The sequence below is a fragment of the Cucurbita pepo genome, chromosome LG08 (assembly GCF_002806865.2).
Source record: "Cucurbita pepo subsp. pepo cultivar mu-cu-16 chromosome LG08, ASM280686v2, whole genome shotgun sequence".
In the NCBI taxonomy this organism is placed as follows: Eukaryota; Viridiplantae; Streptophyta; class Magnoliopsida; order Cucurbitales; family Cucurbitaceae; genus Cucurbita; species Cucurbita pepo.
This window is the reverse complement of record NC_036645.1, coordinates 1,434,693-1,462,553: the sequence shown is the minus strand read 5'-3', so window position 1 is coordinate 1,462,553 and position 27,861 is coordinate 1,434,693. Positions and strand designations below refer to the sequence as shown.

Genomic DNA, 27,861 nt, shown 5'->3' with positions numbered 1-27,861 from the left:
GCCAGTAAGGACATTGAGCCCCAAAGGGGTAGACACCGGGCGGTTGCCAACGAGGACGCTGGGCTCCAGAGGGGTGGATTGTGTGATCCACATCGGTTAGAAAGGGGAACGAAACATTGTGGAAATCTCTCCCTAACACATGCATTTTAAAAACCTTGAGCGGAAGCCGAAAAGGAAAGCTCAAACAAGTCTGCTAGCTGTGAGCTGTTTCAATATCAGTTCAGCTCAAGTTTCACCAGCGGCAGTTGAAAACCAGAACAGACTTTACAATTGAATCAAAAAAAAGACAGATATTTAAGCTAGAACAACGACATCAATGTATGTTGGGAAGTTCTTAAGTCTAAAAAAAAAACAGCACGAAGAAAATTAAAAAAGGTGCTTTATCGAATGGGCAACATTTCCAAGTCGGGAAATGAATTTGACAGAGTAGAAAATCTTCATGGACGAGTAAAGAAGAAGAAGCATACAACACCTGAAACGATATCCGCGAAGAAACTGGCAGCTGATGATGAACTACATGAAACAAAACTCTGGTTAGAAGCTGAAGAAATTACCCAGCCCTCGAAACGATGATGGACCTGCCATTTCACCACCTGCTCGTTTTAACAAAAAAATAAAAATGGGATCGTCGTCCAAGCATGCTTCGCACGTGACAATAATCGGCTTTTGGGCCTTTGGCCCATTCATTGAAACGTCGTCGGTTTGGGCCAATAAATGATTGTAATTGCCGACATGTCGGGTTTGGTGAAAATATGGGGACGTTTGTCGACCCATTTTGTTAGATCTGGACCGTTTGTAGGCTTCAAAAGAAAGCCTGTGGGAATGGATTTCCATTCAATAATCCATAGTTTTCCTCTTTTTTTTTTTCTTTTTTTTAATCATAATCTCGAAATTTGATACGAAAATATATTAATTTTTATTTAATAGTATTTTTACAATTTTTTAATAAATATTGTATTAAAAAATAAAAATCTCAAATCACTATTTTTTTAAATAATAATGAAAAATTATCATGACTCGTGTTAATATGTGGGGATAGTCTTCACTTTTAAGAAGCAAAGAGTAGGTAATACGACCGTGATGCATTATGGGAACGTCGGAGCCATCAAGTACCAAATCGAGGACAATCTTCGCTTGTAAGAAGCAAATAGTAGGTAACGCAATCATAACACAGATGGGTCATCAGGTACCAAATAAGGGATAGTCTTCACNCTGTTTCAATATCAGTTCAGCTCAAGTTTCACCAGCGGCAGTTGAAAACCAGAACAGACTTTACAATTGAATCAAAAAAAAGACAGATATTTAAGCTAGAACAACGACATCAATGTATGTTGGGAAGTTCTTAAGTCTAAAAAAAAAACAGCACGAAGAAAATTAAAAAAGGTGCTTTATCGAATGGGCAACATTTCCAAGTCGGGAAATGAATTTGACAGAGTAGAAAATCTTCATGGACGAGTAAAGAAGAAGAAGCATACAACACCTGAAACGATATCCGCGAAGAAACTGGCAGCTGATGATGAACTACATGAAACAAAACTCTGGTTAGAAGCTGAAGAAATTACCCAGCCCTCGAAACGATGATGGACCTGCCATTTCACCACCTGCTCGTTTTAACAAAAAAATAAAAATGGGATCGTCGTCCAAGCATGCTTCGCACGTGACAATAATCGGCTTTTGGGCCTTTGGCCCATTCATTGAAACGTCGTCGGTTTGGGCCAATAAATGATTGTAATTGCCGACATGTCGGGTTTGGTGAAAATATGGGGACGTTTGTCGACCCATTTTGTTAGATCTGGACCGTTTGTAGGCTTCAAAAGAAAGCCTGTGGGAATGGATTTCCATTCAATAATCCATAGTTAGGAAAATATATTAATTTTTATTTAATAGTATTTTTACAAATTTTTAATAAATATCGTATTAAAAAATAAAAATCTCAAATCACTATTTTTTTTAAATAATAATGAAAAATTATCATGACTCGTGTTGATATGTGGGGATAGTCTTCACTTTTAAGAAGTAAAGAGTAGGTAATGCGACTGTGATACATCATGGGAAGTACCAAATCGGGGACAATCTTCACTTGTAGGGGATAGTTTTCACTTTTAAGAAGCAAATAGTAGGTAATGCAACCGTGATGCATCATGGGAACGTCAGAGTCATCAAGTACCAAATCGAGGACAATCTTCGCTTGTAAGAAGCAAATAGTAGGTAACCCAATCATGACACAGATGGGTCATCAGGTACCAAATAAGGGATAGTCTTCACTCTTAAGAAGCAAAGACTAGGTAACGTGACTACGATGTAAGGAAATGTCGGTATCATCAGGTGCCAAATTCGGTACATGGGACGTTACATTTTTTTGATATTGTGATACGTGCAATGTCGGGATTTATAATAATAATAATAATAAAGTTTGGCGTTGTTGGTTCACTTTATGGTAGGGGCTCCACAAATGGAATGTGGTGCCAAAACGTTTGGCATTGTTAGTCCACGCTGTAACGTTAACCTATCCAGGTTCTTCCTTTGCCCCACTTTTCATGTAATCCAAACAAAACAAGGCCCAATTGAACGCTAAGAATCTCTAAAAGCAACGCCTTCAAGAATGAGATTCGTTCCCATTTATATTATCCCTTCTCATTTTTTTAATTAAACTTCCTTTATTTCATTTTCAAAATTATATTGAATTATTACAATTCTTAATATTATAGGAATAATGTGTCCATTTAATTTGTTTATTATACTAAAATGATATGGTTGTCATTTGTAGATATTAATTTATAAAATTCTAAATTAACGAACCATAAGGTAAAACTACGATGACCTTTTTTGTTTTCTATTTTTTGAATTTATGAGTTATTTTCATTTTGAAATTTGATTTGGGGAAAGGCCAAATTTTTTTGTCTTGTTAGTGGTGATTGACTCTGACCACGACCAAGAATCCAACGTGGAGCCGGCATTCCGCGTTCGAGATAGGGACGCTCGTTGACCTCTTGATTAGGATCAGAACCTAACATGGAGTCGACGCTCCACATTCGAGATATGGATGCTCATTGACTTCCTGACTAGGATCAGGAACCCAATGTGGAGTAGACATTCCGCATTCGAGATGAGGACGCTCATTGACCTCTTGACTAGGACCGAAACCCAACGTGGAGTCGATGCTCCACGTTTAAGATATGGATGCTCATTGACCTCCTGACTAGGATCAGGAACCCAACGTGGAGTAGGCATTCTGCATTTGAGATAAGGACGCTCATTGACCTCTTGACTAGGACCGAAACCCAACGTGGAGTCGATGCTCCACATTTAAGATATGGATGCTCATTGACCTCCTGACTAGGATCAGGAACCCAACGTGGAGTAGGCATTCCGCATTCGAGATAAGGACGCTCATTGACCTCTTGACTAGGACCGAAACCCAACGTGGAGTCGATGCTCCACATTTAAGATATGGATGCTCATTGACCTCCTGACTAGGATCAGGAACCCAACGTGGAGTAGGCATTCCGCATTCGAGATAAGGACGCTCATTGACCTCTTGACTAGGACCGAAACCCAACGTGGAGTCGATGCTCCACATTTAAGATATGGATGCTCATTGACCTCCTGACTAGGATCAGGAACCCAACGTGGAGTAGGCATTCTGCATTTGAGATAAGGACGCTCATTGACCTCTTGACTAGGACCGAAACCCAACGTGGAGTCGATGCTCCACATTTAAGATATGGATGCTCATTGACCTCCTGACTAGGATCAGGAACCCAACGTGGAGCAGGCATTCTGCATTTGAGATAAGGACGCTCATTGACCTCTTGACTAGGACCGAAACCCAACGTGGAGTCGATGCTCCACATTTAAGATATGGATGCTCATTGACCTCCTGACTAGGATCAGGAACCCAACGTGGAGTAGGCATTCTGCATTTGAGATAAGGACGCTCATTGACCTCTTGACTAGGACCGAAACCCAACGTGGAGTCGATGCTCCACATTTAAGATATGGATGCTCATTGACCTCCTGACTAGGATCAGGAACCCAACGTGGAGTAGGCATTCTGCATTTGAGATAAGGACGCTCATTGACCTCTTGACTAGGACCGAAACCCAACGTGGAGTCGATGCTCCACATTTAAGATATGGATGCTCATTGACCTCCTGACTAGGATCAGGAACCCAACGTGGAGTAGGCATTCCGCATTTGAGATAAGGACGCTCATTGACCTCTTGACTAGGACCGAAACCCAACGTGGAGTCGATGCTCCACATTTAAGATATGGATGCTCATTGACCTCCTGACTAGGATCAGGAGCCCAATGTGGAGCTGACATTCCGCATTCGAGATAGGGACGCTCGTTGACCTCTTGACTAGGACCGGAACCCAACATGGAATCGACGCTCCACATTCGAGGTATGGATGCTCATTGACCTCCTGACTAGGATCAGGAACCCAACGTGGAGCCGGCATTATGCTTTCGAGATAGGGACGCTCGTTGACCTCTTGACCAGGATCGGAACCCAACATGGAGTCGACGCTCCACATTTGAGATATGGATGCTCGTTAACCTCCTGACTAGGATCAGGAACCCAACATGGAGTCGGCATTTCGCGTTCAAGATAGGGACACTCATTGACCTCTTGACCCGGACTGGAATCCAACATGGAGTCGACACTCCACATTCGAGATATGGATGCACATTGACCTCCTGACTAGGATTAGGAACCCAACATGGAGCCAGCATTCCGCATTCGAGATAGGGACGCTCATTGACCTCTTGACCAGGGCCAGAACCCAACATGGAGTCGACACTCTACAATCGAGATAAGGATGTTCATTGACCTCCTGACTAGGGTCAAGAATCCAATGTGGAGTTGGTGGTCTGTTCGAGATAGTAACGATGATTTTTAAAAATTAAATAGTTTTAAACATGGTTGAAAAAATGACACCAAAATTGACGGGTATTCATTTATATTATTTTATTTATTAAAGAAAGGAAGGAAAAAGTAGAAATTGTAAAAGAGAATCCAAAGGTGATCCTGAAAATGGACCTTGGAATCCAAGTCCCACACAGTGACAATGAGACGAAATAAAAAGGCATTCTTTTTTTAACACCAAAGTCTTCTATTCTTTGCTTTCGGTGAATAATGTAACGCCGTCTCCTTAAAACGGCGCCGTTTTGTTCTGTTTTAAAAGGGAAAACCCACCAGCCTCGGCTTCTTAGCCAAATTTCTTTTCTGCGTGGCTAAGGAAAATCAACACAACGGGCTAATTTCATATTTATGGCGTTATTTTTATTTAATTATAACCTAAAAGTTGGATATTTATCGAGTAAAAATAATAAAATAACGGATAATTGAGCGTATTGTATGTGAAATTTGAATCTTTAGGATAAACATAAACAAATAAAATAAGGGAAAAAAAAGCCCAACGCAGATCTAAACGAATTAAGATTAGAACAACTAAATAAATAATTAAGGAAGACTCGGGTCGAATTCCAAGTTACGTGGTCAGCTTCATATGGGGCATGCACTTCAAAGTGCTCTTGGTTCGTGTAGTCCTAATCCATTCTAAATCTAGCTATCTTTTGACCTAATCCAAAAGTTGTGGGGCGTATTTACCATGTTTTGCAGGTCATGTTCTACTCCACTCGAATAACTTTTACCGTTGCTGTTACGTGAAAGACATGTGAGATTTATCTAACTAAACTTGCCGTTAGTAGAGAAGAAAATTTTGATATTTTAAAATGATGATTTTATAATATGAAAAAAATCGAACCTAAGCTAACACAATTCAACTAATGATTGGACGTCGAAAAACAAGTTGAAACTGACCATCACTTATTGGTATAGGTCGATCACAAGGATTGCAGAGCAGTTACACTAATTTTTTTTCGATCTAACTTGAGCACCATAGTTCATACCACAAGAATCACACCGGTAAGTTCATTTAGTTGTGAATTAGTTTTATTAATATATATTTAAAAATGAATTGAAAAAAAATCCAAAAAATAAAAATAGACTCAATTGAATTTTAATTATTCAATATTTTTAATTAGTCAACTTAATTCAAAATTTTTATAAGAAAAATTATAAGTGGGTGACATTTTTTTATTTTGTATAAATTATAATTAGTCAACTTAATTTAAATTTATAAATATAAGAAAAAAAAATATAATCTAAATTATAACGCTATTACGCCATTTTATATGGATGATTAATAAAATATATCAATAATTTACAAAGACTTTTATTTATTTTTTGAAATATTTTTATTTAAATATTAAATATTTAAAGGGATTTGAAGCTTTCATAAAAAAGAAGCCGAGCCGAGCCGAGCTTGAGCCAAGTTAACTTTTTCAAAAATTAACGGCTTAGAGCAAGCCGACCATGGGAGCGGGGGAGAAGATAGTAGTACTGATAGAGAGAGACCCGCGTAGCCATCGTTACCATTCTGCAAATCCAAGATTATTTCACGCTCGCTGCTTTCACTTGTCCCCTTCGCTGCTTCCAATTCCTCTCATTCCTTTCCTCCATTGCTGCTTAGCTCAGATCTCTCCAACTAACTCTTCACTCATCCACGCCTTCTTCTTCTACTCTGCTCCCTCGCCAAACTTCCAATTCAATCGCGTAATCGCTTCAACTCGGCTACTACTGTGCTTGTACGTTGTACCTCATTTTCTTAATTCTTCCTTTCTTCTGCTGTTCTTGATCGGAGTGTAGCTGTTTTCTCAGATCCCTCTGTTTTTCCCCTTTTGATTTCGTGTATTTTTGTGTGTCTTGACGTGTTNTAAATCTTTGTCTGTATGTTTGTTCTTTGAGATTGGTGACTATGGTTGTGGGCAGCATAAGAGTTGTTTGTTTGTTTGTTTGTTTGATCTGATTGTTGCATTGAAATGTTCTTATTTTGTTGCCGCTCCACTTTGTTTTCCCTTTTTGGATGAGTAGATCGATGGAGTCTGTTACTATATCTATTTTGTTTTCATTATTTTGTGAAATTTCATCTTCTCGGTTCACTTCAATGATTTCCCTCTGGCTCTGATGACTAAAGCTTTCTGCAATGGCAGTTTCAGAAGTTGATTGTTTCTTAAGCTGATTGAGTCATGACTATGGAGCTTTTTGAAATTCGACCGGGCGAACTTAAATTTACTTGTAAGTATAAGAGAAACTCCTTTTTACATCTTTTTTTTCTAGTTCATTGTGAACATCCAAGTATATATTACCAGGCAAGATACCAGTGAAAGGGCTGCAGATTTTGACTTGCGTAGTGTTAGTGTTTCTACTTTATCTGTGAGATCTCACGTAGGTTGGAGAGGGGAATCAAGCATTTCTTGTAAGGTTGTGGAAACCTCTCCTTAGCATACATGTTTTAAAACCGTGAGGCTGATGGGATATGTAACGGGCCAAAGCGGACAATATTTGCTAGCGGTGGGATTGGGCTGTTACAAATGGTTTCAAAGCTAGACACCGGGCGGTGTGCCAGCGAGGACGCGGGCCTCCAAGGGGGTGAATGGTGAGATCCCACATAGGTTGAAGAGGGGAATGAAACATTCTATGTAAGGATGTGAAAACCTCTCTTTAGCATACGCATTTTAAAACCGTGAGGTTGACGGCGATACGTAACAGACCAAAGCGGATAATATCTGTTAGTGGTGGGCTTGAGATGTTACATTATTAGCCTCAAATTGTCTTAGATGAAAGTAAAGCTTAAATCATGATATAAAAATTTGGTAGGCCTGGCTTAGACTGAGTTGTAGCTTAGACGTGCTAGTTTGTAATAAGAAGAAAGCAGACCGAATATATTGTATGATTTAGCCGGTGGGAGCTTGTTTCTTGATATGTGAAGTTAAAGTGCTCAATAAGATTTACTTGTTAGTGTTATTTTAACAAGTTTTGTATCCTTTCTTCTTCCAGTTGAGTTGAAGACTCAAAGTTCATGCTTGATACAGCTTATCAATAAGTCTGATCAGCATATTGCTTTCAAGGTACAGTATTCCAAATGGGTCATACAAAATCTCTTTCCTGCCAATACTATTCCTTTCAATGTGGTGTCTGCTACAATTTCAGTACAATCAGAAAAAAATTTGTTTAATAGAATCTTAAAGCCTTGTTTAATAGAAAAACTTTGTATACAGGTAAAAACTACGTCTCCCAAGAAGTACTGTGTTCGACCCAATACTGGCGTCATTAAGCCTAAGGATACGTGTGACTTCACAGGTATCGTAGCGTACCGTTCTTGTAAAATTTTGGAACCACCATGGATTAGCCTGGTGATTAATAAGAGTCGTGTAAATGATTAAGGGTTTAGAAGAAACGAGTTCAAAGTTGCGAGTTCTCTTAACAACCAAATATTGTAGGGTCAAACGATTATCCTGTTAGAATAGTTAGATGCATGCAACTTGGCTGTTAGACATAATAGCCTCGGTTTGTTTTAATATTTATTTTGTTGTATTTAAGCTCTGATTTTGACTCAGAAGGATTACTTGCTTACTTTTGATCTATGCAGTCACCATGCTAGCTCAGCGTACGGCTCCACCTGATATGCAATGCAAAGACAAATTCCTGGTCCAAGGGACAGTCATTCCTGCTGGAACATCTGAAGAGGACATCACTCCTGACTTGGTAAGAATTATAGTTGTTTCTTGTTTCACAGGCCTTGTTCTAAGATTTTGTTGTGCTAAGCAGTTTGCAAAGGGTAGTGGCAAGCACATTGAAGAGAAGAAGCTGAAGGTTTTTCTAGTAAGCGCGACGCCACCTCCTGTTTTGTTACCAATTAATGGAGAGCTGAAACTAGATCCAAATCTTGAAACTTCCTTGCCAAAAGATAGAATGCAGACAGGAGTTGAGAACATACCTCCGCCTCTCAAGGTAAGTAACCGTGCACCGTTCATGTGTTACGTTTTTCTTCTGTTTTAACTCGATCCATCTTCGGTCTGATTGCAGGGTGGCTTTAGTTTCAAATCTTGAGGTTATTATAATAAGCATATATGTCATGTGGAATGAAGCATATAGATTCTTAACCATTATCATACATATGTTCTTCTGATGGAAAACATGATTGTAGTTGAACCTTTTTTTTTCGGAGTGTATCTCTTGATTGGAAATTGATATATTCTAGGTTGCTGAAGATGCCAATGGACTTGATACCCGCAAACACATAGATGAGCTTAGACCAGTTGATTCCCCCCTACAGTTATCTCCACCTTATAAGGTATGATCATGAAAGCAACTCTGTTAAGTCATATGTGTTTATATTTACATTCTTGTCAAGGTCTCAGTGAGATCCCACATTGGTTGGAGAGGAGAACGAAGCATTCCTTACAAGGGTGTGGAAACCTCTCCCTAGTATACGCGTTTTAAACCTTGAGGGAAAGCCGGAAAGTCCAAAGAGGACAATATCTGCTAGCGGTGGGTTTGAGCTGTTATAGTCTCCTCTAGCTTTCAAATGTTAAGGGATTTCCCATCGAAGTATACATCCGTTTATCATTGAGTTTGTGGTCTTAATATTGCATGAAAAGATACATGGCGTTTAAATTCCTGCATTTATGACTTATTAGACACTCGGATCCCTTCGATATGGTTTGTCAATGTTCAATCTTTTTTCCTTGTGTGTTTGAACTATTATCTATTCCAGGTTGCTGTGGGGGTTGAGAAACTTGATACTTGTAAAGAGTCAGATGACAATAGAGAAGCTGAGGATGTTGCAACGAGACAAAATGAGGATGCGGTGGCCGAACCAATTGACAATGTTGAAACCACACCAGTTGAGGGAATTGAGGAATCAAAACCAGTGAAGGATCTGCCAGAGTTAAACTTAACGAAAGACTTGTTAGAGCTAAAGTCAAAGCTAACTCTCATGGATGCAGAACTGATAGAGGTAGACCTTTTCTCTTGAAGCTAGACTATCTAGTACTTTATGTGGTAGTTATGTTTCTCTTTACGACAATGTTTATTCATGTTGAGAGAAAAATAAAATATTCAACCCAACAACTTGGGATTTTGAGACTCCTAGGTCTCTCGCTAAGCAATTTAGCTCCTTGGTGATTACTTGCCTTCTCCTTTCCCTTCTCTCCCCTTTTAACAAAGTTTCTTACCATACTCGAGCTCAATCTCGTGCATAGTTTTGTACGGAAAGATAACAAACTGATGGACGTTTGGCTCCGTTTGTGGGGCTGCAATTTTAGCATTCTTCTTCTCTTTGCGATTACATTCACTAATACCTTGGCCCATCTCCAAGTTTAACTCAGACGTAGCTCACTTCTTTTTTGGAGTGAAGCAGTGTCGCTTCGTTCCTCTCCCTATCAGTTGAGAATCTTGCACTCCATGGGGGGGGGGGGGGGGGGGGGGGNTTTTTTGTTGTATTCACTATTGTGTTCATTCATTTTTTTCCAATGAAAGCTCAATTTTCCATTTAAAAAATAAAAGAAAGGAGAAAAAAAATCTAGTACAGCTTTTGTTTTTGTTAGTTGTTGCTAAATATATCCAAATTTTCAGCCATTAATGAAGAATTTGTTTATCAAATGCAGGCTGAAGCTACCATAATGAGGCTAAAACAGGAGAGGATGGTAACCACTCAAGAAAGGGAAATGCTCAAGCGTGACTTGGTAAGTTATTCTTATATTATTATTTTTTGGTCTTTACACTTCTAAGTCATTCAAAAGTTGGAAGTCTAATATTTCTAGGATCTAAATAAGAGACTTTGTGTAAATTGAAGAGCTAATAATCAAAATCTCAAAAGGGAAAAAGCAAAACAAATCTAGAGAACCAAATTATTAGGAACAAAACAAAAAACAAAAAAGAATATGATTTGGCTCATCCATCTCTTCACTTTCTTAGAAATGACACGGGGATCGTTTCTCGTTCTTTACGTATCAAATAACTTCTTTGACGACTTGAAACTGTCGTTACCACTTTTTGGTATGCATGAACCTATCGAATAGATGATTTGAGTCATTCATCTTCACACCTTCTTGAAAACGACATGGGATCGTTTTCTCATTCTTTACGCATCGAAAAACTTCTTTGACGCCACGAAACTGTCGTTACCACTTTTTGGAATGGACGAACCCATCAAATAGATGATTTGAGTCATTCCTCTCCTCGCTTCTTGTAAATGACACGGGATTGTTTCTCATTCTTTACATATCAAATAACTTCTTTGACGACTCGAAACTGTCGCTACCACTTTTTGGAATGGATGAACCCATCAAATAGAGGCTCCATTAAACATGTTGATTCAAGATATCTTTTATCATTACAGCATAGAGGTCCTTGATGTATGTTGTGATGTATGTTGCAGGAGACATTGAGAAAAACTGGGCACAGAAGCATCCAAGTAGGCTTCCCCTTAATGTATGTTGTGATGGTTGCTTTGATCAGTGTTCTTGTTGGATACTTCATCCATCCCTAGCAGAAGCAGAACAAAGCAATGGGGGATCCATCAGGTATTGTTGGATATATTTTTCTTTTAGATTCTGGACTTGGCTGCTGTCTTTGATCCAATTCTTGTGTAGTCCAATTGTCTTTGTTGTATATGACTTCATGAGTACCTTTTTATGATTCTATGTAAAGCCTTTTGCTTTCCTTGTTATTTTTTAGAACATCACCTCATAAATAAGGAGATTTTAACCTAAATGTGAAAAGCTCTTGATTCTTTCGTATTTCGTATTTATTTTTTTATCAAAATTGTGAAGAACATACGAGAAAAATAATGGTGTTAATGATTTCGTCTGTTGAGGATTATTGGAAGTGAGTCCCACATTGGTTAATTTAGTGGAAGATCACGGGTTTACAGATGAATACTATCTCCATTGGTACGAGACTTTTTGGGAAGCTCAAAGCAAAGTCACGAGAGCTTATGCTCAAAGTGGACAATATCATACCATTGTCAGATATTTGAATGATTTTTAAAATGGCGGTATCGGCATTTCCTCCTCCTTAAGCCGGATCTGACATTCCGACAATTGTCAGAGGTTGATTCTGTGGCAGCGGAGAAAACGACGTCGGTTTGTGGAGAAGCAGTCACGTGAAAAGCAATTTCATTCTGGAAGGTTTCACGTGCTTCACCATCCAAGTTATTTTCCATGCAAACTACATATGACAACTTAATCGTATTTTTATTTTAACTATCTTTTTTTTTTTTAATAATTATTATTGATTTATTGATCTAGTGCCTTAATCTTTGCTTCAATCTTTTTTCGGATTTCAAAGATAATAATCGAAAAATATAGTTTTTTTTTTTTAATTTTTAATTTTTGTTACCATTTTAAAAGTATACAATATATCGATTAAAACAAGTTATTAATTCTCGTGTAGTATTTTAGGGTAAACGAACTATGTTCCTGCAAAAATTTAATTACAAGTACGCATTACTTCACAAGTCAAAACCATTACTCGGTATTGTCTTATAAATATGGAACGAACCTTATCGATTCTTTCATTAAAAGAAAATGATAGACAAGGACGAGAAGCTGACTCTAGGAACATGATCTTTGACTTCTAATTGAGGAAAAACGCTCACATTGCTGAAAGCCACCGAGATAACCGTCGGTTACTCAGTATTGTGCCCCTACAAACTTCGATGTTCAAGTTCGTGATGGACCGAAGTGGTGTCGGAGTGAACCGAGACATTAGTGCATATAATTATATTATAATTGAACAAATTAAAAAAATTAAGGTATGACTGTAATTATCTCATAGTTTTGGGGTTATTGTAATAATTTGTAATAGTCTCTCATAAGCATTATTTCTATTAAAAATATTTAAAAAAAAGTAAATAAAAAAAAAAAAAAACAAAATAATATTAAAATTATAAAATAAACGGAAGCCCCAGTAATCAAAGGGTTAAGAACAATCGAAGAACGGCGACGAAGATTTCTGATTTGGCAGTTGCCAAATGGCACCTCACATTTTCTTCTGTTTGCGCGGCGAAGTGAAGAAAGAGAGAGATTTCAGATAAGAAGACCAAAACCACTGCGGAGGAAAAATTCCCGCTCTCTTTCTTCTCTCTACATCGCTTCTTCCATAAGGTTTCTTCTCTCCACCTCCACTGTTTTTCTCCTCTCCTTGATGCTACTCGCCCATCTCTTCCGCAGCATTTCTCACAAATTTCGCAGAATTCGTTTCTGCAATCGTTTCGAAATTATCTGCTTTCTCGCCGGTTTCTGTGCGCGTGTATGATTGGAGGAGCTTCTCTGCAGGTTAGTCGTGGTTTTCTGCCATTTGAAAGCTCGTTTTCGCGGTTTGTTTTCACGAGTTTTGTTTGTTTGTTGTTGTTGTTGTTGTTTTTGGTTTATTTGCTGCTTTTGACTGGCTTTTCTGATGATTCTATTAGTTGTTGTGGTTTATTATGTTGCCTTGTTGTGAAATTGAGGTTGTGGTGCTTGTGTTTGTGTTGCATGTCGATTGATTGTTCGTTTTATGTAAAGTTGAACAAGTCGCCATTCTCCCTTGGTGGTCGTTCTACCTAATCGCCCGGAAGTTATATGATTTATGGTATTGACTTAGTTCTGGAGTTAGATTAATCAGCTGTTGTTGTTGTTGTTTTTTTTTTTTTCTTTTTTTTTTTTNTTTCTGGCTGAGCACTGTCGATTTTTTTTATAAAAAATATATTTAATTCAATACTTAAGGTTATATTTCGAGTTTAATTTTGAAACGGGAAAAGATTTCGTTGTTTGTGGCAACGCAGGTGGATTCGTCTCACTGTTTCTTTTTTTCTTTCTTTTAGATGTTTTTATTCCCAGCGGTGTAAAACTTTTTCCTTCGCGTACAATACATTTGCCTAGTCTCAATGGTTTGCTCAGTTGGAAGTGTGAGAATGGCGGTGATGACAAGGCTTCTAGCTGCTGGGAGTTTCTCGCGAACTATTGCAGGTAAACCAGGAGAGATGAGTTCTGCATTTGTTTTGTTTTTGTTTTTTTAATAATCGTTCCGCCTACATTTTGAATGTCATTGTGTGACTGTTATAGTCAGATAGAATTATTGGTTAGATTGATTGTTGTAGGAATAATGCCATCTTCTGAGTTACATTTCATCTATCATTCAGAGTCATAATTAATGTCCTTTTACTATCGAGCAGAGGAAGCTGGTCATCAGAAATTAGCGTCTGAATTTCTCTGCAGAGAACTTCGTGATGCAGATGAAGCAAATTTAATTGATGAAGAAGGTTTTTACCTAATCCTACTTCAATTATTGCATGATGTAGCGTTAAATGTTTTATTCCTTGGTTACAAATGAATGTTCTTTTGATCTTAGAATTCATATTTTTTATGGTCCTGTGGGTTGAGTATTAATGTTTTTGTTTGTAGGCATTTAGATTTTTGAAGCAGGTTTGTTTACTATATCTTCTATTTGCAGATATGCACGTTTTTGGTTTGAAGCCCATGACCGATCCCCTGAATTTGGTAAGGTTTGATGACATTTGTAGTTCGTCTATTTAAAATCTTGTCATTTTTGCATGATGTACGATGAAGCAAAACAATTTTCTCAGATGGTCCATTTCAGTTCTTGTTTTATTACTTTGCAGCTTTTGTTACTTTTTTGGATAAGGTGTGTTCAGTACATAATAATCTACAATAATATGTTTCCTAATTGATTTGAATTCACATTTTCTCTCCTTTTATTTGATCGTGTAGGTTTGCTGCAATATCTGTAAGAAGCCAGTAAAGGCCAGCCAATACATCATTCATTCTGGTCTGTTATTTATTTATTCATTTTCTTTTTGTGGTGGGGTATTCACTGCTTGTGGTTCTTCCCAATCAAATTATGTTTAGTTCCCCTACTTTTTTTTTTTGTCTGCTGTTGTTTTAAATGTGCATACTTTTGTTAATGTCTTGCACTTGTTTTTACATCTTAGTCTATCCATGTCAACGTTGACATCGACACTCAGTGTAAGATAAGTGTTCATGCTTGTATTCTGCTATACTTAACTTAATGTTAAGGTTAGATCTTGTGTCATAGAATTCGTACCCATTTGAAGAATAATTTGATTTTGAATGTTTCAGAGATTTCGTCGATATTTGTTTAGGTTGTAATAAATTCTTTTAAGTTGTATTGTAAAAAATCTAATAATGAGCTTGTTTGTGGTCATTTTGTCATTTGTACTCAAATCCAAATTTTTGGCAATATGAATAATCCAATCATGCCTCTGGTGCTTTTTGATATGTTTTTCTCCTGTTTATAATGAATTTTTACCCTATAATTCTTACCTTGTATTACGGTTGAGGTATATTAGTCTTTGTAATTTAGACTTATGTTTCGTTAGTTTACACTTGGGTGGACCAATGGAATCTGAAAATTATTGTCAGGGTCCCCATTGTGAAGTCTTGTATGTATCATAGGTTGGACATGATGCTTTCCTGAGTTATCTTCATGTCATTTTACCAGAACTTTGCAGGTCATTAAGTTTGGGACAAGGAGCTATTATGGACCTTGATGGTGGGATGGGCCATAGAAAACACTCGAGGAAGGAGAGGAAAAAGTTATTACCTGCTGATGCTAGTATCCTTCCATGTCACATTTATTTCCTGCTTCTAATTGATGAACCTCTCTCTTTTGGACTTCCTGTTATCCTGTCTCTTTTATGCTCGGCTTTGTCCTGAATTTGAGAAGAGTTGTTCAATGTAATTTGTGAACCTTCTCTTTCTTTCTCTCTCTTTCCTTTTTATGATTTTTCAGTGCAGGCTAGTCTTGTTATTGGGTTTACATTTTTTTAGTTCTTAATCTTTCCTAGATATATCAGCTCTGGAGAAAGAAGGATCTGAATCAGCATATGCTGATTATTCTGCTGCATCTGCATTTCCAACTAATAACCAATTTGAAATGGTCAAGTTAACAAAAAGTAAATCCACCTTTATCCTTAGTTTGTGCTCTCTTTTACTCTTTTCCTTTTCTAACTTTTGATTTACAATATATGAGGTTGTGTACTTTATTTATGTGGCTATATATGTATATATATTCTCATTTTCTATGTGAACTATTGTTAAAATATCTATTAGTCAACAGAGTCAGAATTTCATATGGAGTAATTTCTTATGCTTGTAATGGTAGTGCTAGGTCTTCCATTGTTTTGTTCCTGTATGTGCTAGTGTAGCAATGGAGAGGGAACTCATTCCCTGCCTATAGAATAGGATGATTTTATCCATCTTCATCTTTCTACGGTTTTAAGGAATAGCTGAGGACTGGGTAAGCATCTATATTCTTTGTACCATCCAAGGTGTATATTGGCCAGCTTATGAGATATAGCCCGGCTCTTGTCTCCTCTAATGGACTTTTGTTGGCTTAAATAAATACATATTTCAATTCTGATGAATTAAGGTTTTTTATTTTAAGCCAAGATATTTTTTTGGATCCGATTGTTATTTAAACAAACTATAATTTAAGGATTTCTCAACCTTCAAGTACAATGGCTTATGTTAGTTGGTGCATATGGTTTATTTTCCTTCAGGAAATACCTACAATGTGGCGCCTATACCAGATGATTTTACAGGAGTCTGTCCTGGTGTTGTAGATCATTCAGCTAGTTTGACACATCCTTTCACAAAGCGGTCCAAATTGTATGACATTTTCTTTTTTTATTTGAATTTCGTTGTTTTATCTGTTAACAACTATTATGTGCAAAAAAATTCCTATTAGCTTGGGCAATTTTTTCTTCAATGTTTTATTCTAGTTTTGGGTGTTTTTTTACTTTATGTTCTTTTCATTTGTTTTTTTTTTCCTGAGGTTTGTTTTATGTTAGAACTCACACATGCACACGGGGTTTTCAACTTATATTCCTTTTTTACTCTCTGTTTTAAGTTTTTGCGTCTGCTTTTAAGCTATAAGTTATGGTAAGCCTTGTAATCCATAAGCTAGAGAAGTGTGTTGTCGTATTTATGCTTTTCAATATCTTCTAGTACATTGAGTTGTTGTTATTATACTCTTACAAATATATAGTCTTATCAATATATATAGTTAAGATAAGAAAACACTTCATTGTTTACACATATTTACTAAAAATAAGGTGGGCAAGAAATGCAACTCAAGCTATAGAGGGCTAAGAAAATCACCAAAAAGCTCTCCAATTAAGTGTGTGGGAGTATGACAAAATGCAGTTTCAGGGAGTTTGAAGAGACAGCTAAGATGCATTCAATGTCAAATTGTACTAATTTCTTACCTAACCAAACCATTTCCTTGCTTTTTCTGGCAAGTTTTCATGGACTATTTTTCTGAGGACTAGGTGTCTAGTTTAATGACAGATGTTATAGTTTGCAATCGTTTGTTAAGAAATGGTCACCAAGTATATGATTCAGTTCCTATTGTGTTCTTGTAGGATAACTGGTGAAGGACTGTTACTGACATCTGATTTAGAGCCATCGTCAGCTAAAGAAAAAATTAGATGTGAGAAACCATGCCCCTGAAGCCAGCTTCCCCTCCTTTTTTCTTTTGGTAATGTGTGTAAGTGTTAGATTATTGCTAGAAAGATGAAAGTAAAGCATAGTGCTCGCTGGAAGAAGAGCAGTATACATTTGCAACTTACAGAGCTTTACTAGTTTCCATCTAGGAAAAAAACAATTTAACTAGAAATATTATCTGCATATATAATTATGCGTGAATCGTGGATCCAGTACTTGAAATCAAATTTTATTTGAGTTTGTAGCTTCTATAAATTTTTTGATGTACACAAAAGAAGGTTCATGGAAGTGAACAGAAATTTCTGGGTCTTCTGGTTACTTCCTTTGAGATGTTTATCGTGGGTGTATTCAGCTAGGAATCCTAGAGTAGGAAGACATTCAAATACTGAAATATATGAATATTTTATTTTACCTTTTTTTTTTTTCTTGGGGCGTGAGTTGTTGTTAATGAAATTTGTTTTCTTTCTTTAGAGAGGTTTTAAATTATTGATTATGCTTTAGTTTTTTCTCTCAAGTTATTGCTTGTCCTCTTTTGCTTCGCTTGATGACATTTATTTATTTTCTTGTCCACCAGATGTTCCGTTTCCTCTTGCAAGTAAAATATATTACTCTCAAAGAAGTAATCATTTACGTTCGGCGCTTGGTTATCTTTACTGGGAGGCTGTTGCATCTAGCAAGGAAATATGTAATACGGTGGATCATGAAATGACGAAGGAAAATGTAAAACAATTTGATAATTCTTCTCAGGAGGAGTCGTCCCAAGAACAAACAAATGATATTATTGGAAAGAAGGTATTGATCTATATTATTTTAAATGTTCCCTTTTCTATCTTTTATGTAATGGTTTCTTAATTTTCTGAGTCATATATGTGTAAATCCATGGACTTCCTTGCATAGTCAGCTGTCAGCCTTTTCTCTTTCTTTCTTTCTCCATTCATTGACGATGGTTAATGTTTGACATAGCCTAACATACTGACTTAAAAGGGCGGTCTTTTTGCCGGAATTGAAAGCATGGACACTGATACAAGGCATTATAGAGATATATCTTTGCACATTAATGCATTCCAATGTAATGAATTACATATTTTTAGAATTTAAGACAGACTTATATTCTAGTCCATTCAATTTCAAGCAATTTTAACATTGTAATATAATTTATATTACTTGATGGACTGTACATTTTCTAACAACAAAATACAATTGTTCCACATACTCACTGTCTTTCAGGGAAAACTTAAAAGAAAGTTACATCACGAACATCAGGTATAGTCTTCTATTATGCTAGTTGTGAAATTTTACCTAAGCATCAGCTTGCATCAATTTGTTATCCGGATGATGTAAAACAATTGCTCTTCCTTGGAAAACAGATGGATAGTCATTCCTTAACCTCTGCATTGAAACCTGACAACAATCTGGCCATATTCTCATCTGGGAAATGTCTGCCTGCCGGTGGTGCCTCAAATCAGTTTGTTGTTGGCAGCAGTGTTGCATGGCCACAGATTGCTCCAGTTGAATTGACACAGAAAAAACTATCCACCTAGACGGCTAGTCCTAACTATTTTGAAGATATTTCAGGTACTGCTTGTTGTAGTTTTCAAAATTTTGTCACCCATTAATTGATTTCCTCGTTTTTGTGATAATGTAGTTATTTTAAGTTTGTTTTTGTGATAATGTCAGGACCTAGAACTCTTGATTTGAATTGTGATTCTGAAAAGGTAGGCAGGGGGGCTTCTTTAGTCGGGTGTGAGATCGGTGCATTTCCCACCTCTTTTTTAGGCCTTCCTCCGGGACGTAACCCAAGAAACTTACTTTTGGAAATCTTGTTGTGGACCAGGTGAGAAAAAGATTGGCTCTTGGAGAGGTGGCAGCATGACTCTCATTAGCTCTGTACTTAGTGGAATCCCAATTTTGTGCAACTTCTGAGATGGGAGGCGATGGGAAAGGCGTTAAGTCTTGGTGGGTTAGATCTTGGAAATCTTATGACTCGTAATAGAGCCCTGTTAATAAAATGGATATGGCAGTTCCCTCCTGAGTCAAATTCTATGTGGTATAGGATTATTGTGAGTAAGTATGGTCATCATCCCTTTGAGTGGCTGTCAGGTGGGGTTAAAGGCTCGTTAGGAACCCCTGTAAAGAAATAGCCTCGGAGTTCCCTTTTTCTTAGTTCATTGTGCAGTGGGTAATCGAAAAGAAGCTTATTTCTGGGAAGATGAGAAGTTGTGAGATCGCCCTTCTACTTTTTGTTCCTTGTTTCTATCATTTGTCTTCCATGAGAAATTGTCCTTGTCCTGTGGTTGATGTCTTGTCCTTTTCTGGTGATACAGTCTTTTCAATAATTTTCCAAACGATCACGAGGATGCGAGTGTTTCTTTTTCGGACACAAGAGGATATGAAAGACTGTTATCACTATCTTTCACATTCTCATGATAGTGACATTATAATATTAACTCAATTTAGGAGAGGAAAATGCTTATTATTATTCATGATTTTTCAGGCAAACCATTGTAGACTAGGCAACAGCCAAGCGGAAGTGTCCTTGTTGTATAGAAGTCTTGGTGGCACGTTTTTGTAGGCACAGTGGTATATGTAATTAACCCTAAACTTGAGGTTAGGACCATAAACCTTGTTTTTGATATTGGCAATGAAAATCATTTGAAATTGTTCATTCTATCTCTTTGTATTTAACCTCGTCTGTTCACTGCCAAGTGTAAATATGTCTTTCAGCCACTCCAAATGCGATCATTTTAATTTTTTGTGAAGGCTCTCTCGCCGGTAGATATTTATTAGATGACAGTGTTAGAGCTGAAGGAATTAAAAACATGACTTATTTCTTCTCCTTTCTTCGGAAACTAGACATTTGGTTCGGTTAGGTTAGGTTAGGTTAAAGTTCTTATGTCGAGAATATAACGACTTAAGAGAGTTTGTTAACCTGGAGTTGCTTGGTGCAAAAGGTGTTAGGAATTATGAATCTCCACACAACAGTATTAAGCTCTCATGACTTTGCTTTCGACTTCCCCAAAAGGCCTCATACCAATGAGGATATGAAGATATATCCTTACTTATAAATTCATATCCATGATCATCTTCTTAATTAGCCGATGTAGGACTCCTCACCATCTATCCTCAACAAAAGTCTCTTTTGCATCTGACTTTATCAATTTAGTCTTTGTTAGAGCTCGTAGTTAGCTATGTTACTTTACAAGCCTTCGGTTTGTTTCTTGGAGGTTAACTGAGTAACTTTTTCTATGACCATTGGACTGTTATTAGTCTAAAAGTTATTTTTGGGTGTTTATGTAAGTAGGTCTGGACTGTTATTAGTCTAAAAGTTATTTTTGGGTGTTTATGTAAGTAGGTCGTAGGAATCTTTCTTTTGTAGCCAAGAAAATTGGTCCGTTGGAATATTTTTTACACAAGATAAGGATAATGGCTGCTTAAATATCCTGAGATTTTTTTGGGTGCTTTCATTTTCTAGAATGGCATTTTTTAGTTGGTGCAAATTTAGTGGGTCTATTCAATTAAGATATTATTTTTTATATAAAAGAAAAAAAAAAAAGAAAAAAAAGAGAGAAAATCTACATTCAATGGTGCAAAACTATCGGTCTTATTGTAATAACCTTATTGAATAATTTATGCTATTCGGCTTGATAGTGATTTAGGAAGTTTGAATAATTTATGCTACTCGGCTTGATAGTGATTCAGGAAGTTTTAATCGTTTCGTGAAGAAAATTGTCTTTCCAATTAGTTATTCGTAAAATTTAGATAATTGTAGCTTTGTAGCTTTTGAGTCTGACTCGTTAAAATATCTAAATATCTGAAGTTTGTAGTAAAAAATATCTAAAGGTTTGAAATTTACAAAAATTAGTTCCATTATTTTAAAGAATTATTGAGGAAAAGAATCAATACCAAACAATTAGTTCCACTAAACTATTTTATATTTGTGTCTATATATATATATATAAATAAATTTTATTTATTTTTTATATAAAAAATATTATCTTAATGGAATGTATTTATGTTTAGATAACAAATCATGATTAACCACAAACTTTATGGTAAGATCTTTTTAGCCACTAAAAACGGTTTTTAATGGAACCTTAAAATTCTTTTAATTTAAGAAAAAAAAAAAGTATTGATTGATTGATTTATTTATTTATTTTTCTTAATAAAAAAGCAGGAATTATTTTTAATTAATATTTGATGACCCTAAAAACAACCTGTAAAAGGATGTAAAAGGATGTTTAGAAGGAATTCCCTGGGCCTATTAAATGGACAAGCCTGTGTCCAAGTGGGCCTTCAAGTGGGCCCATACTAATGGCAGACATAATTGCCATGGGCCCAATGGTTTTAATTATTTTATTTTAAATTTTAAAGTCAAATTATGACTTTATCTTTTCAAAATTAATACTTTTACTCGAATATAAAGTTTTAAACTTTTCCTCAAAGAATATATTTAATGATTTTCTTTTTAAAAAATTCTCAAATTGCGAGGACTCCTAAGTCGCAAAAGACTCGTTTGATTTCCAAAAAATCAGGCCTCTTTATTTACTTTATTTATTTATTTTTTAAAATTATTATATGAGTTTAATAATAAAAGTTCGAGTTTGACTTTTAGTCAACGACATATGCTTGAATTATTTTTTTTTAGTTATTTAGCAAACTTAAAAAAACTTTAGGTTTATTTTAATTTTTAATTTTTTTTAATAATATTTACTCTACCCAAAATATTATTTTATAAAGTTAAAAACAGCATAATTATCACATTTAGAATAATATAAATTTGAGAAGATAATAAAAGGATGATTAGCATAAAATGAATGGGGCATGTGGTGGGAGCTGGTTGATCCTTACCTACTAGCAAAAACCATGTGGTAGCAGTCTTGATTGACACGGGTTCTTTTAGTATGTTTTATCCAAATTCACATGTTTTTTAGAAAAAATTTGGGAAGTCACCTTACATATGATTGTTCGATTAATTTTTATGATTGTTCGGTTAATTTTTTAGTAATAACTTTTAATTAATTTAAGTCTTTCTAATGATACTTGCATTAGGAATGTTCATATGATTTGATAACTCGATCAACCCGTACTATCCAACTTAAACCATAAAAGTTAAGTTAGATTAGATTTTTTTTGGGTTGAGTTAAATTTTTGAAAAATTGAAAAAATTCAATTTGAGTTAGGTTGTGAAATATATTCGGGGTTGTTCGGGCCATCGGCCCAATCAACCTACTCTAATTTACGTATTCGCAAGATTTCTCTCATTCAAATATAGTTTCAGTTTATTCATGCTTGAGTGTTATATCTTAATCGGCTTACTAAGAGATATTTTGAAAACGGCTTACTAAGAGATATTTTGAAAAATTGTACCATATGTTATTTAAAAAGTAAATAATTTATTTTTGGATAAGATTATATTTCCAAACAAAATTAAACAACTGATACATTAGATGAATATGACTCTCCGCAATGGTATAAATATTGTCCACTTTGAGCGTAAGTTCTCGTGGCTTTGCTTTGGGTTTTCCGAAAAGGACTCATACCAATAGAGAGAGTATTTTTTGATTATAAATTCATGATCATTCTCTAAATTAGTCGTTGTTAGATTTTCCTCCAGCATGATTAGCGTTAATTAATCATGCTGGCAAGTTGCTAAGTTATTGGAACACTAAAAAGGAAATAGAAGATAAAATTGATGGTATTGTCATGTCATCTCCGTTAAGTAATCCAGCATTATTAATTTATTAAAATATAATTTTAAAATAAATATTGTTAAATATACGGTAATACCTCAAGTTGGTCGGAGAGGAGAACTAAACACTCCTTAACAGACACGTTTTAAAACCTCAAGCGGAAGCCCGAAAGAGAAAGCTGGAAGAGGACAACCGTTGCTAGCGGTGGACTCGGGCCTTTAAGGTATATATTTTGATTTTTTTATTTTATTATGAAAATCAACAAATTCATAAAAAAAAAAAATATTTAAATTAATAAGTAATTATTTTACCATTATTTATTTAAAATTTAAAATGATAAAATTATTTATTAATTAAATTATAGAAAAAGTAGGTATAAATTAATTTTGGGCTCTTTGAAGGACCAAATTGCAATTTTGAAGAATTTATTTTAATTTATTGAAGAGTTAAATAATGTGAAAGAGTAGAAGAAAGCAAAGGTCTGGAATTTTTCAGAGGCAATTAGGCTTTTCAGTAGACATCACAATCCTCTACTCGATTCTTACCTTCTACAAACCAACACTGTTCTTCTCTTTCTCTTCCAAATCCCAATCCTTTCCACTTTTGAATTCTTCCGGGAAATTTCTTCAATTTTCTCGCCAAGATTCCTTTCGTTTTCCCCAACTTCTTCACTCTCTCCTTCGATTCTGGCTTCTCTTCGTTCACAAAGGCTTTGTATGAGAAGGACTGTTGCCATACAATTCGGTTTCCATGTCTTTGAAGAGCATAATTCAGGAAATGAGATCCAGGTCCCGCCGTGTGGTGCAGGATGGATCGACGGCCGAAGTCGGTGATGGTTTGGCGCAGAGCTGTTGGGTTCACATGCCTCAGGAGTTGCTGAGAGAGGTTTTGATTAGAATCGAGAGCTCTGAGAATGCTTGGCCTCCGCGGAAGAGCGTCGTGGCTTGCGCTGGAGTTTGCCGGAGCTGGAGACGGATTACTAAGGAGATTGTTAAAACTCCCGAGGTTTCTGGCACATTGACGTTTCCTATCTCCGTCAAGCAGGTTTGGGATCTCAAACTCGTTTTAATTTTCTGATTCTTTTTGCGTCGCTTTGAATTTGATGTTCTAAATGTAATTCGCGACTCCGTTTGGTTTTTGTTCCTGTGTTTTAATCGAATTATCGAACCAAGCCTCTCCATACTACTGTGTGTTCTCTGTTCCTAAAATTCAGCGGGCGAACTTGTTAATGCTGGCGTATTTTTCGCTTAGGGTGCTGATTCATGATTGTCCATTATTAGCAATCGTCATGTATGGTTTTCCTTTTCTAGATTCACATATCCTGTTATCCTGTTTATCTTTCCCTGTAGAGCATATTTCTGGAGTGTATTCTAGGTTAACTTATTCTCAAAACTAGAAACGAATCTTCCTGTTCAAGATCTGGGATTAAGATGAACAGATTTAGTTTATAATTCCTTTCTTGTATTGGTATTTATCGTGTTTATCTTTTGGGATAAAGAAATCTGCGTGCATATTTTTATCAAATTTCTATATTAATTCGTTCGTTATTGCTATAGAAAGCATGACTTTGTTCTAAAATTAGCTTATGGAGAAAACACGAGTTTAGGAAAATTCAACTCGTGTATGAATTGAGTCTCTGATTTGGTGGTGGTTGTGGTGTTTGCAACATCTCACATACATTTCCAGTTTCTCAAATTTGTCGTTTATCATGTGGAATTCTTTCTAAGAGACATGAAATTGGCAACAAAAGTTATCGCTACCTTTTTAGGGGCCACGTTTAGCAGCAATGCTTTAGGTCCACTCTAATTATTGGCTTCTACTTTATGAGAGTGCTGCGCACTATTTCCTTCACATATGTATGTATAAATATAGGGATAACTTGTTGAGTGTTATATAAGTTTTTCCATTATTGCAGTTCCAGTTTCTGGTGAAATCAATTAATTGGATTAACTATTTGAACTACTTGTTTTTCCTTTCTGGGTTTTCTTATATACACATGCATACATTCATATATATATGCATTTGCTTAAACATGCTTATATTTATTGGTTTATTTATTTTGAAATGATAGTTTGTCTAGAACTGATTAGAGAAAATTATTTATTTACTTTTTGAAATTTTATTAGATTTGAAGTTTCTACGACACCACATTCCTTCTTATCTTTGTATTTTTTTTCAAAAAATTTATTATTATTATTTTTGCTTGGCAGCCTGGTCCAAGGGATTTGCTTCTTCATTGTTTCATAAAACGGAATCGATCCGCACAAACTTATTGCCTTTATCTTAGTTTGACGAGTGGTAAGCTTCCATACCTAAAGCAAGTTGCTTGACACTTTCCTTCCTTCCTTATTCTATTGGGTGTTTATTGGATTAATTGTAAGATTGTTTTTAGGAGTTCATTAGTCAGTTGTGAGAATATTTGCTAAAACCACCGCAACTAAATCGTGTGAAAGTTCTCTATTTATAATCATTTAGAGAATCAAATAAATTATAAATGATATAGAAAGAACAATAAATGGAAAGAGCAATAAATGGGTACAAGATATTTGTAAGGTCAAATATGATACCTATGGTAAGCTGTAATGGAGGACTAAATATCCTTAATAAGATGCTTTAACTCTTAGCTGGGGGCTTTTTTTTTTTGTATCTTTCAAGGGTATTGACCTCCTTTTTAGATTTTATAGCGTATATAGTTATGTTTTATGGGGGAAAGGGGATGGGGGCACATAGAAAGTGACTCATTTTTGGCCTTTGGTTTTGGCGACAGCACTTGCTGACGATGGAAAGTTTCTTCTTGCTGCCCGGAAGTGTCGACGGGCCACCTGCACTGATTATATAATATCACTGCATGCTGATGACATGTCCAAGGCAAGTGGCACCTTTATTGGAAAATTAAGGTAGGGCTCCAGGAAGCGTTTGATGTTGACTGTACGATTATTTATTTATTTTTGTATTAACTCAAATATTAATTAATTTTTCTTTCAAAGATCTAACTTTTTAGGAACCAAGTTCACAATCGTTGATGGACAGCCACCTCATGCGGGAGCCAAGATCTCAAGAAGTCGCTCCTCTAGGCTTGTAGGCCTGAAACAAGTGTCACCTAGAGTTCCTGCCGGCAACTACCCTGTGGCTCACATCTCATATGAGTTAAATGTCTTGGGTTCAAGGTACATATGAGTTAAATGTCTTGGGTTCAAGGTACATATGAATAGACTTGAGTCTTTCTTTGTGAATCGTGCTGTTCATCCAGAAAACGATCTGTTATCAAGATGTATTACTCGCATAATTAAAATAAACCCCTCCAATAAAAGGTTGTTTGTCATTGTATATGTAATACTTTGTGCTGAATGAGCTAGATACGCACTAATCTGCTTTTGCCTTGTTTCTGTATTAACCAGATACTGTTAGAGCTTTTTTATTCCTGTGTGTTGCTTTAGAGAGGCTAATATGGAGTATGTCATCATCAGGGGTCCAAGAAGAATGCATTGCGTCATGGATGCTATTCCTGCCTCTGCTATTGAACCAGGAGGGGTGGCTCCAATACAGACCGAATTCTCCTCAAGCCGTATAGACTTTCTTCCATCGATGAGATTTTCCTGGTCGAAATCGAATGAACCAAATCACACCGACGATCAATCATCGGGATCTTCATCCAATCAGAAAGATGGACTTCTGGTGCTCAGAAACAAGGCTCCGCGGTGGCACGAACAGCTCCAATGTTGGTGTTTGAACTTTCACGGACGAGTGACAATTGCTTCAGTGAAAAACTTTCAGTTAGTAGCTTCACCTGAAAATGGACCTGCCGGACCTGAACATGAGAAGATCATCCTTCAATTTGGAAAAGTAGGAAAGGATATATTTACAATGGACTACAGGTATCCAATCTCAGCGTTTCAGGCCTTCGCCATCTGCCTCAGCAGCTTTGACACAAAGATCGCTTGTGAATGACACATCTCCGAGCAGGTTCTACACGTTTAAATTTTGAGCTCGTTTAATAAAATCCTATACACTTTATCCTTTTGGGACATTTGATGGTCATTATTCTGATTTCTTGGTTAACTTCTACAATAGGACCAAGTTAGTGAAGGCAGTGGGATTTTCTCTCAACAACAAGAACTATTGAACGGGTTCCAGCAATTAGCGTGTATCATAAAAGACCCTTAAATCGAAAATGGGGGCTTAAATGGAAGCCAGACTTTGAATTTCAGAGCTCATTCTCCAATTTTTGGTAACCTTTTGTGTCCTTATCCACAGTACACATTGAATATTTACTGTCTTTGATGTAAATATGAACTCTTTTGTATGATCTGATGCACCAAAAAAAGAAAAAAAAAGAAAAAAAGGAAGGGCTCCATTCCTTGACAATAATTGGTATAACTTTATAGGTGCTTGATATTTATCTTTCATTTTGTGTTTGTCTTTGACGATCTGTTACTTCATCGGAATCTTCGTCGATGACGTCCACCCACACTCCCTTTGTTAGTGAATGGGCCGATGGCTGAGGGATCGCCAATTGTGATGCAGATTTTGAGGTACGCTATTTTTTTGTTCTATGGTTTCAGATAATTAAACGTTACAGATGGAGGAAATATGTGGACCCCAAAGATCATTACCAAAATTATGAAATTAATTGGTTAAATTATATGTTTTGTGTTCATTTATTTCATCTTTGAATTTTAATATTCAAATATTTTTAAAATTGTTCTAAATGTATATTTTAATGAATAGTAAAGACTCGTGACTAGTTATAGAGGTCCTTTGGTAGAGGAAATAGTGTTATTCTTTGGT

General features: G+C 36.1%; 3 protein-coding genes across 3 annotated transcripts; all 3 read left to right on the top strand.

The window, feature by feature from the left end:
• The first annotated feature begins 6,447 nt into the window (after positions 1 to 6,447).
• LOC111799784 (vesicle-associated protein 1-2-like) lies at positions 6,448 to 11,644 on the top strand. Its single transcript, XM_023683263.1, has 10 exons — positions 6,448 to 6,655; positions 7,061 to 7,145; positions 7,908 to 7,978; positions 8,129 to 8,210; positions 8,500 to 8,615; positions 8,679 to 8,861; positions 9,112 to 9,204; positions 9,628 to 9,870; positions 10,520 to 10,597; positions 11,293 to 11,644. Exons 2-10 carry the CDS (start codon positions 7,097 to 7,099, stop codon positions 11,401 to 11,403), a joined length of 1,026 nt encoding a protein of 341 aa, XP_023539031.1. The 5' UTR covers positions 6,448 to 6,655; positions 7,061 to 7,096; the 3' UTR covers positions 11,404 to 11,644.
• Positions 11,645 to 12,846: 1,202 nt separating this feature from the next.
• LOC111800950 lies at positions 12,847 to 20,053 on the top strand. Its single transcript, XM_023684883.1, has 13 exons — positions 12,847 to 13,192; positions 13,720 to 13,864; positions 14,071 to 14,157; positions 14,349 to 14,395; positions 14,627 to 14,684; positions 15,378 to 15,491; positions 15,724 to 15,831; positions 16,438 to 16,546; positions 17,302 to 17,369; positions 17,958 to 18,175; positions 18,611 to 18,646; positions 18,751 to 18,958; positions 19,878 to 20,053. Exons 2-12 carry the CDS (start codon positions 13,783 to 13,785, stop codon positions 18,922 to 18,924), a joined length of 1,101 nt encoding a protein of 366 aa, XP_023540651.1. The 5' UTR covers positions 12,847 to 13,192; positions 13,720 to 13,782; the 3' UTR covers positions 18,925 to 18,958; positions 19,878 to 20,053.
• Positions 20,054 to 23,530: 3,477 nt separating this feature from the next.
• Positions 23,531 to 27,730, top strand: LOC111799608 (tubby-like F-box protein 3). Its single transcript, XM_023683012.1, has 6 exons — positions 23,531 to 24,117; positions 25,284 to 25,371; positions 25,841 to 25,970; positions 26,061 to 26,240; positions 26,541 to 27,036; positions 27,145 to 27,730. The coding sequence occupies exons 1-5, from the start codon at positions 23,824 to 23,826 to the stop codon at positions 27,019 to 27,021; spliced, it is 1,173 nt and encodes a 390-aa protein (XP_023538780.1). The 5' UTR covers positions 23,531 to 23,823; the 3' UTR covers positions 27,022 to 27,036; positions 27,145 to 27,730.
• The last annotated feature ends 131 nt before the right edge of the window (positions 27,731 to 27,861 follow it).

What these genes read in the sequence shown, in the direction of transcription:
- LOC111799784 (XM_023683263.1), top strand. Translation starts at nt 7,097, where the DNA reads ATGACTATGGAGCTTTTTGAAATTCGACCGGGCGAACTTAAATTTACT. An exon ending in ACATACCTCCGCCTCTCAAG is followed by an intron (nt 8,862 to 9,111) that starts GTAAGTAACCGT and finishes GATATATTCTAG; the next exon opens with GTTGCTGAAGATGCCAATGG. An exon ending in TGGATGCAGAACTGATAGAG is followed by an intron (nt 9,871 to 10,519) that starts GTAGACCTTTTC and finishes TATCAAATGCAG; the next exon opens with GCTGAAGCTACCATAATGAG.
- LOC111799608 (XM_023683012.1), top strand. Translation starts at nt 23,824, where the DNA reads ATGTCTTTGAAGAGCATAATTCAGGAAATGAGATCCAGGTCCCGCCGT. An exon ending in ACCTTTATTGGAAAATTAAG is followed by an intron (nt 25,971 to 26,060) that starts GTAGGGCTCCAG and finishes TTTCTTTCAAAG; the next exon opens with ATCTAACTTTTTAGGAACCA. An exon ending in TTAAATGTCTTGGGTTCAAG is followed by an intron (nt 26,241 to 26,540) that starts GTACATATGAGT and finishes TGTCATCATCAG; the next exon opens with GGGTCCAAGAAGAATGCATT.
- LOC111800950 (XM_023684883.1), top strand. Translation starts at nt 13,783, where the DNA reads ATGGTTTGCTCAGTTGGAAGTGTGAGAATGGCGGTGATGACAAGGCTT. An exon ending in TTCACAAAGCGGTCCAAATT is followed by an intron (nt 16,547 to 17,301) that starts GTATGACATTTT and finishes GTGTTCTTGTAG; the next exon opens with GATAACTGGTGAAGGACTGT. An exon ending in AGTTACATCACGAACATCAG is followed by an intron (nt 18,647 to 18,750) that starts GTATAGTCTTCT and finishes CTTGGAAAACAG; the next exon opens with ATGGATAGTCATTCCTTAAC.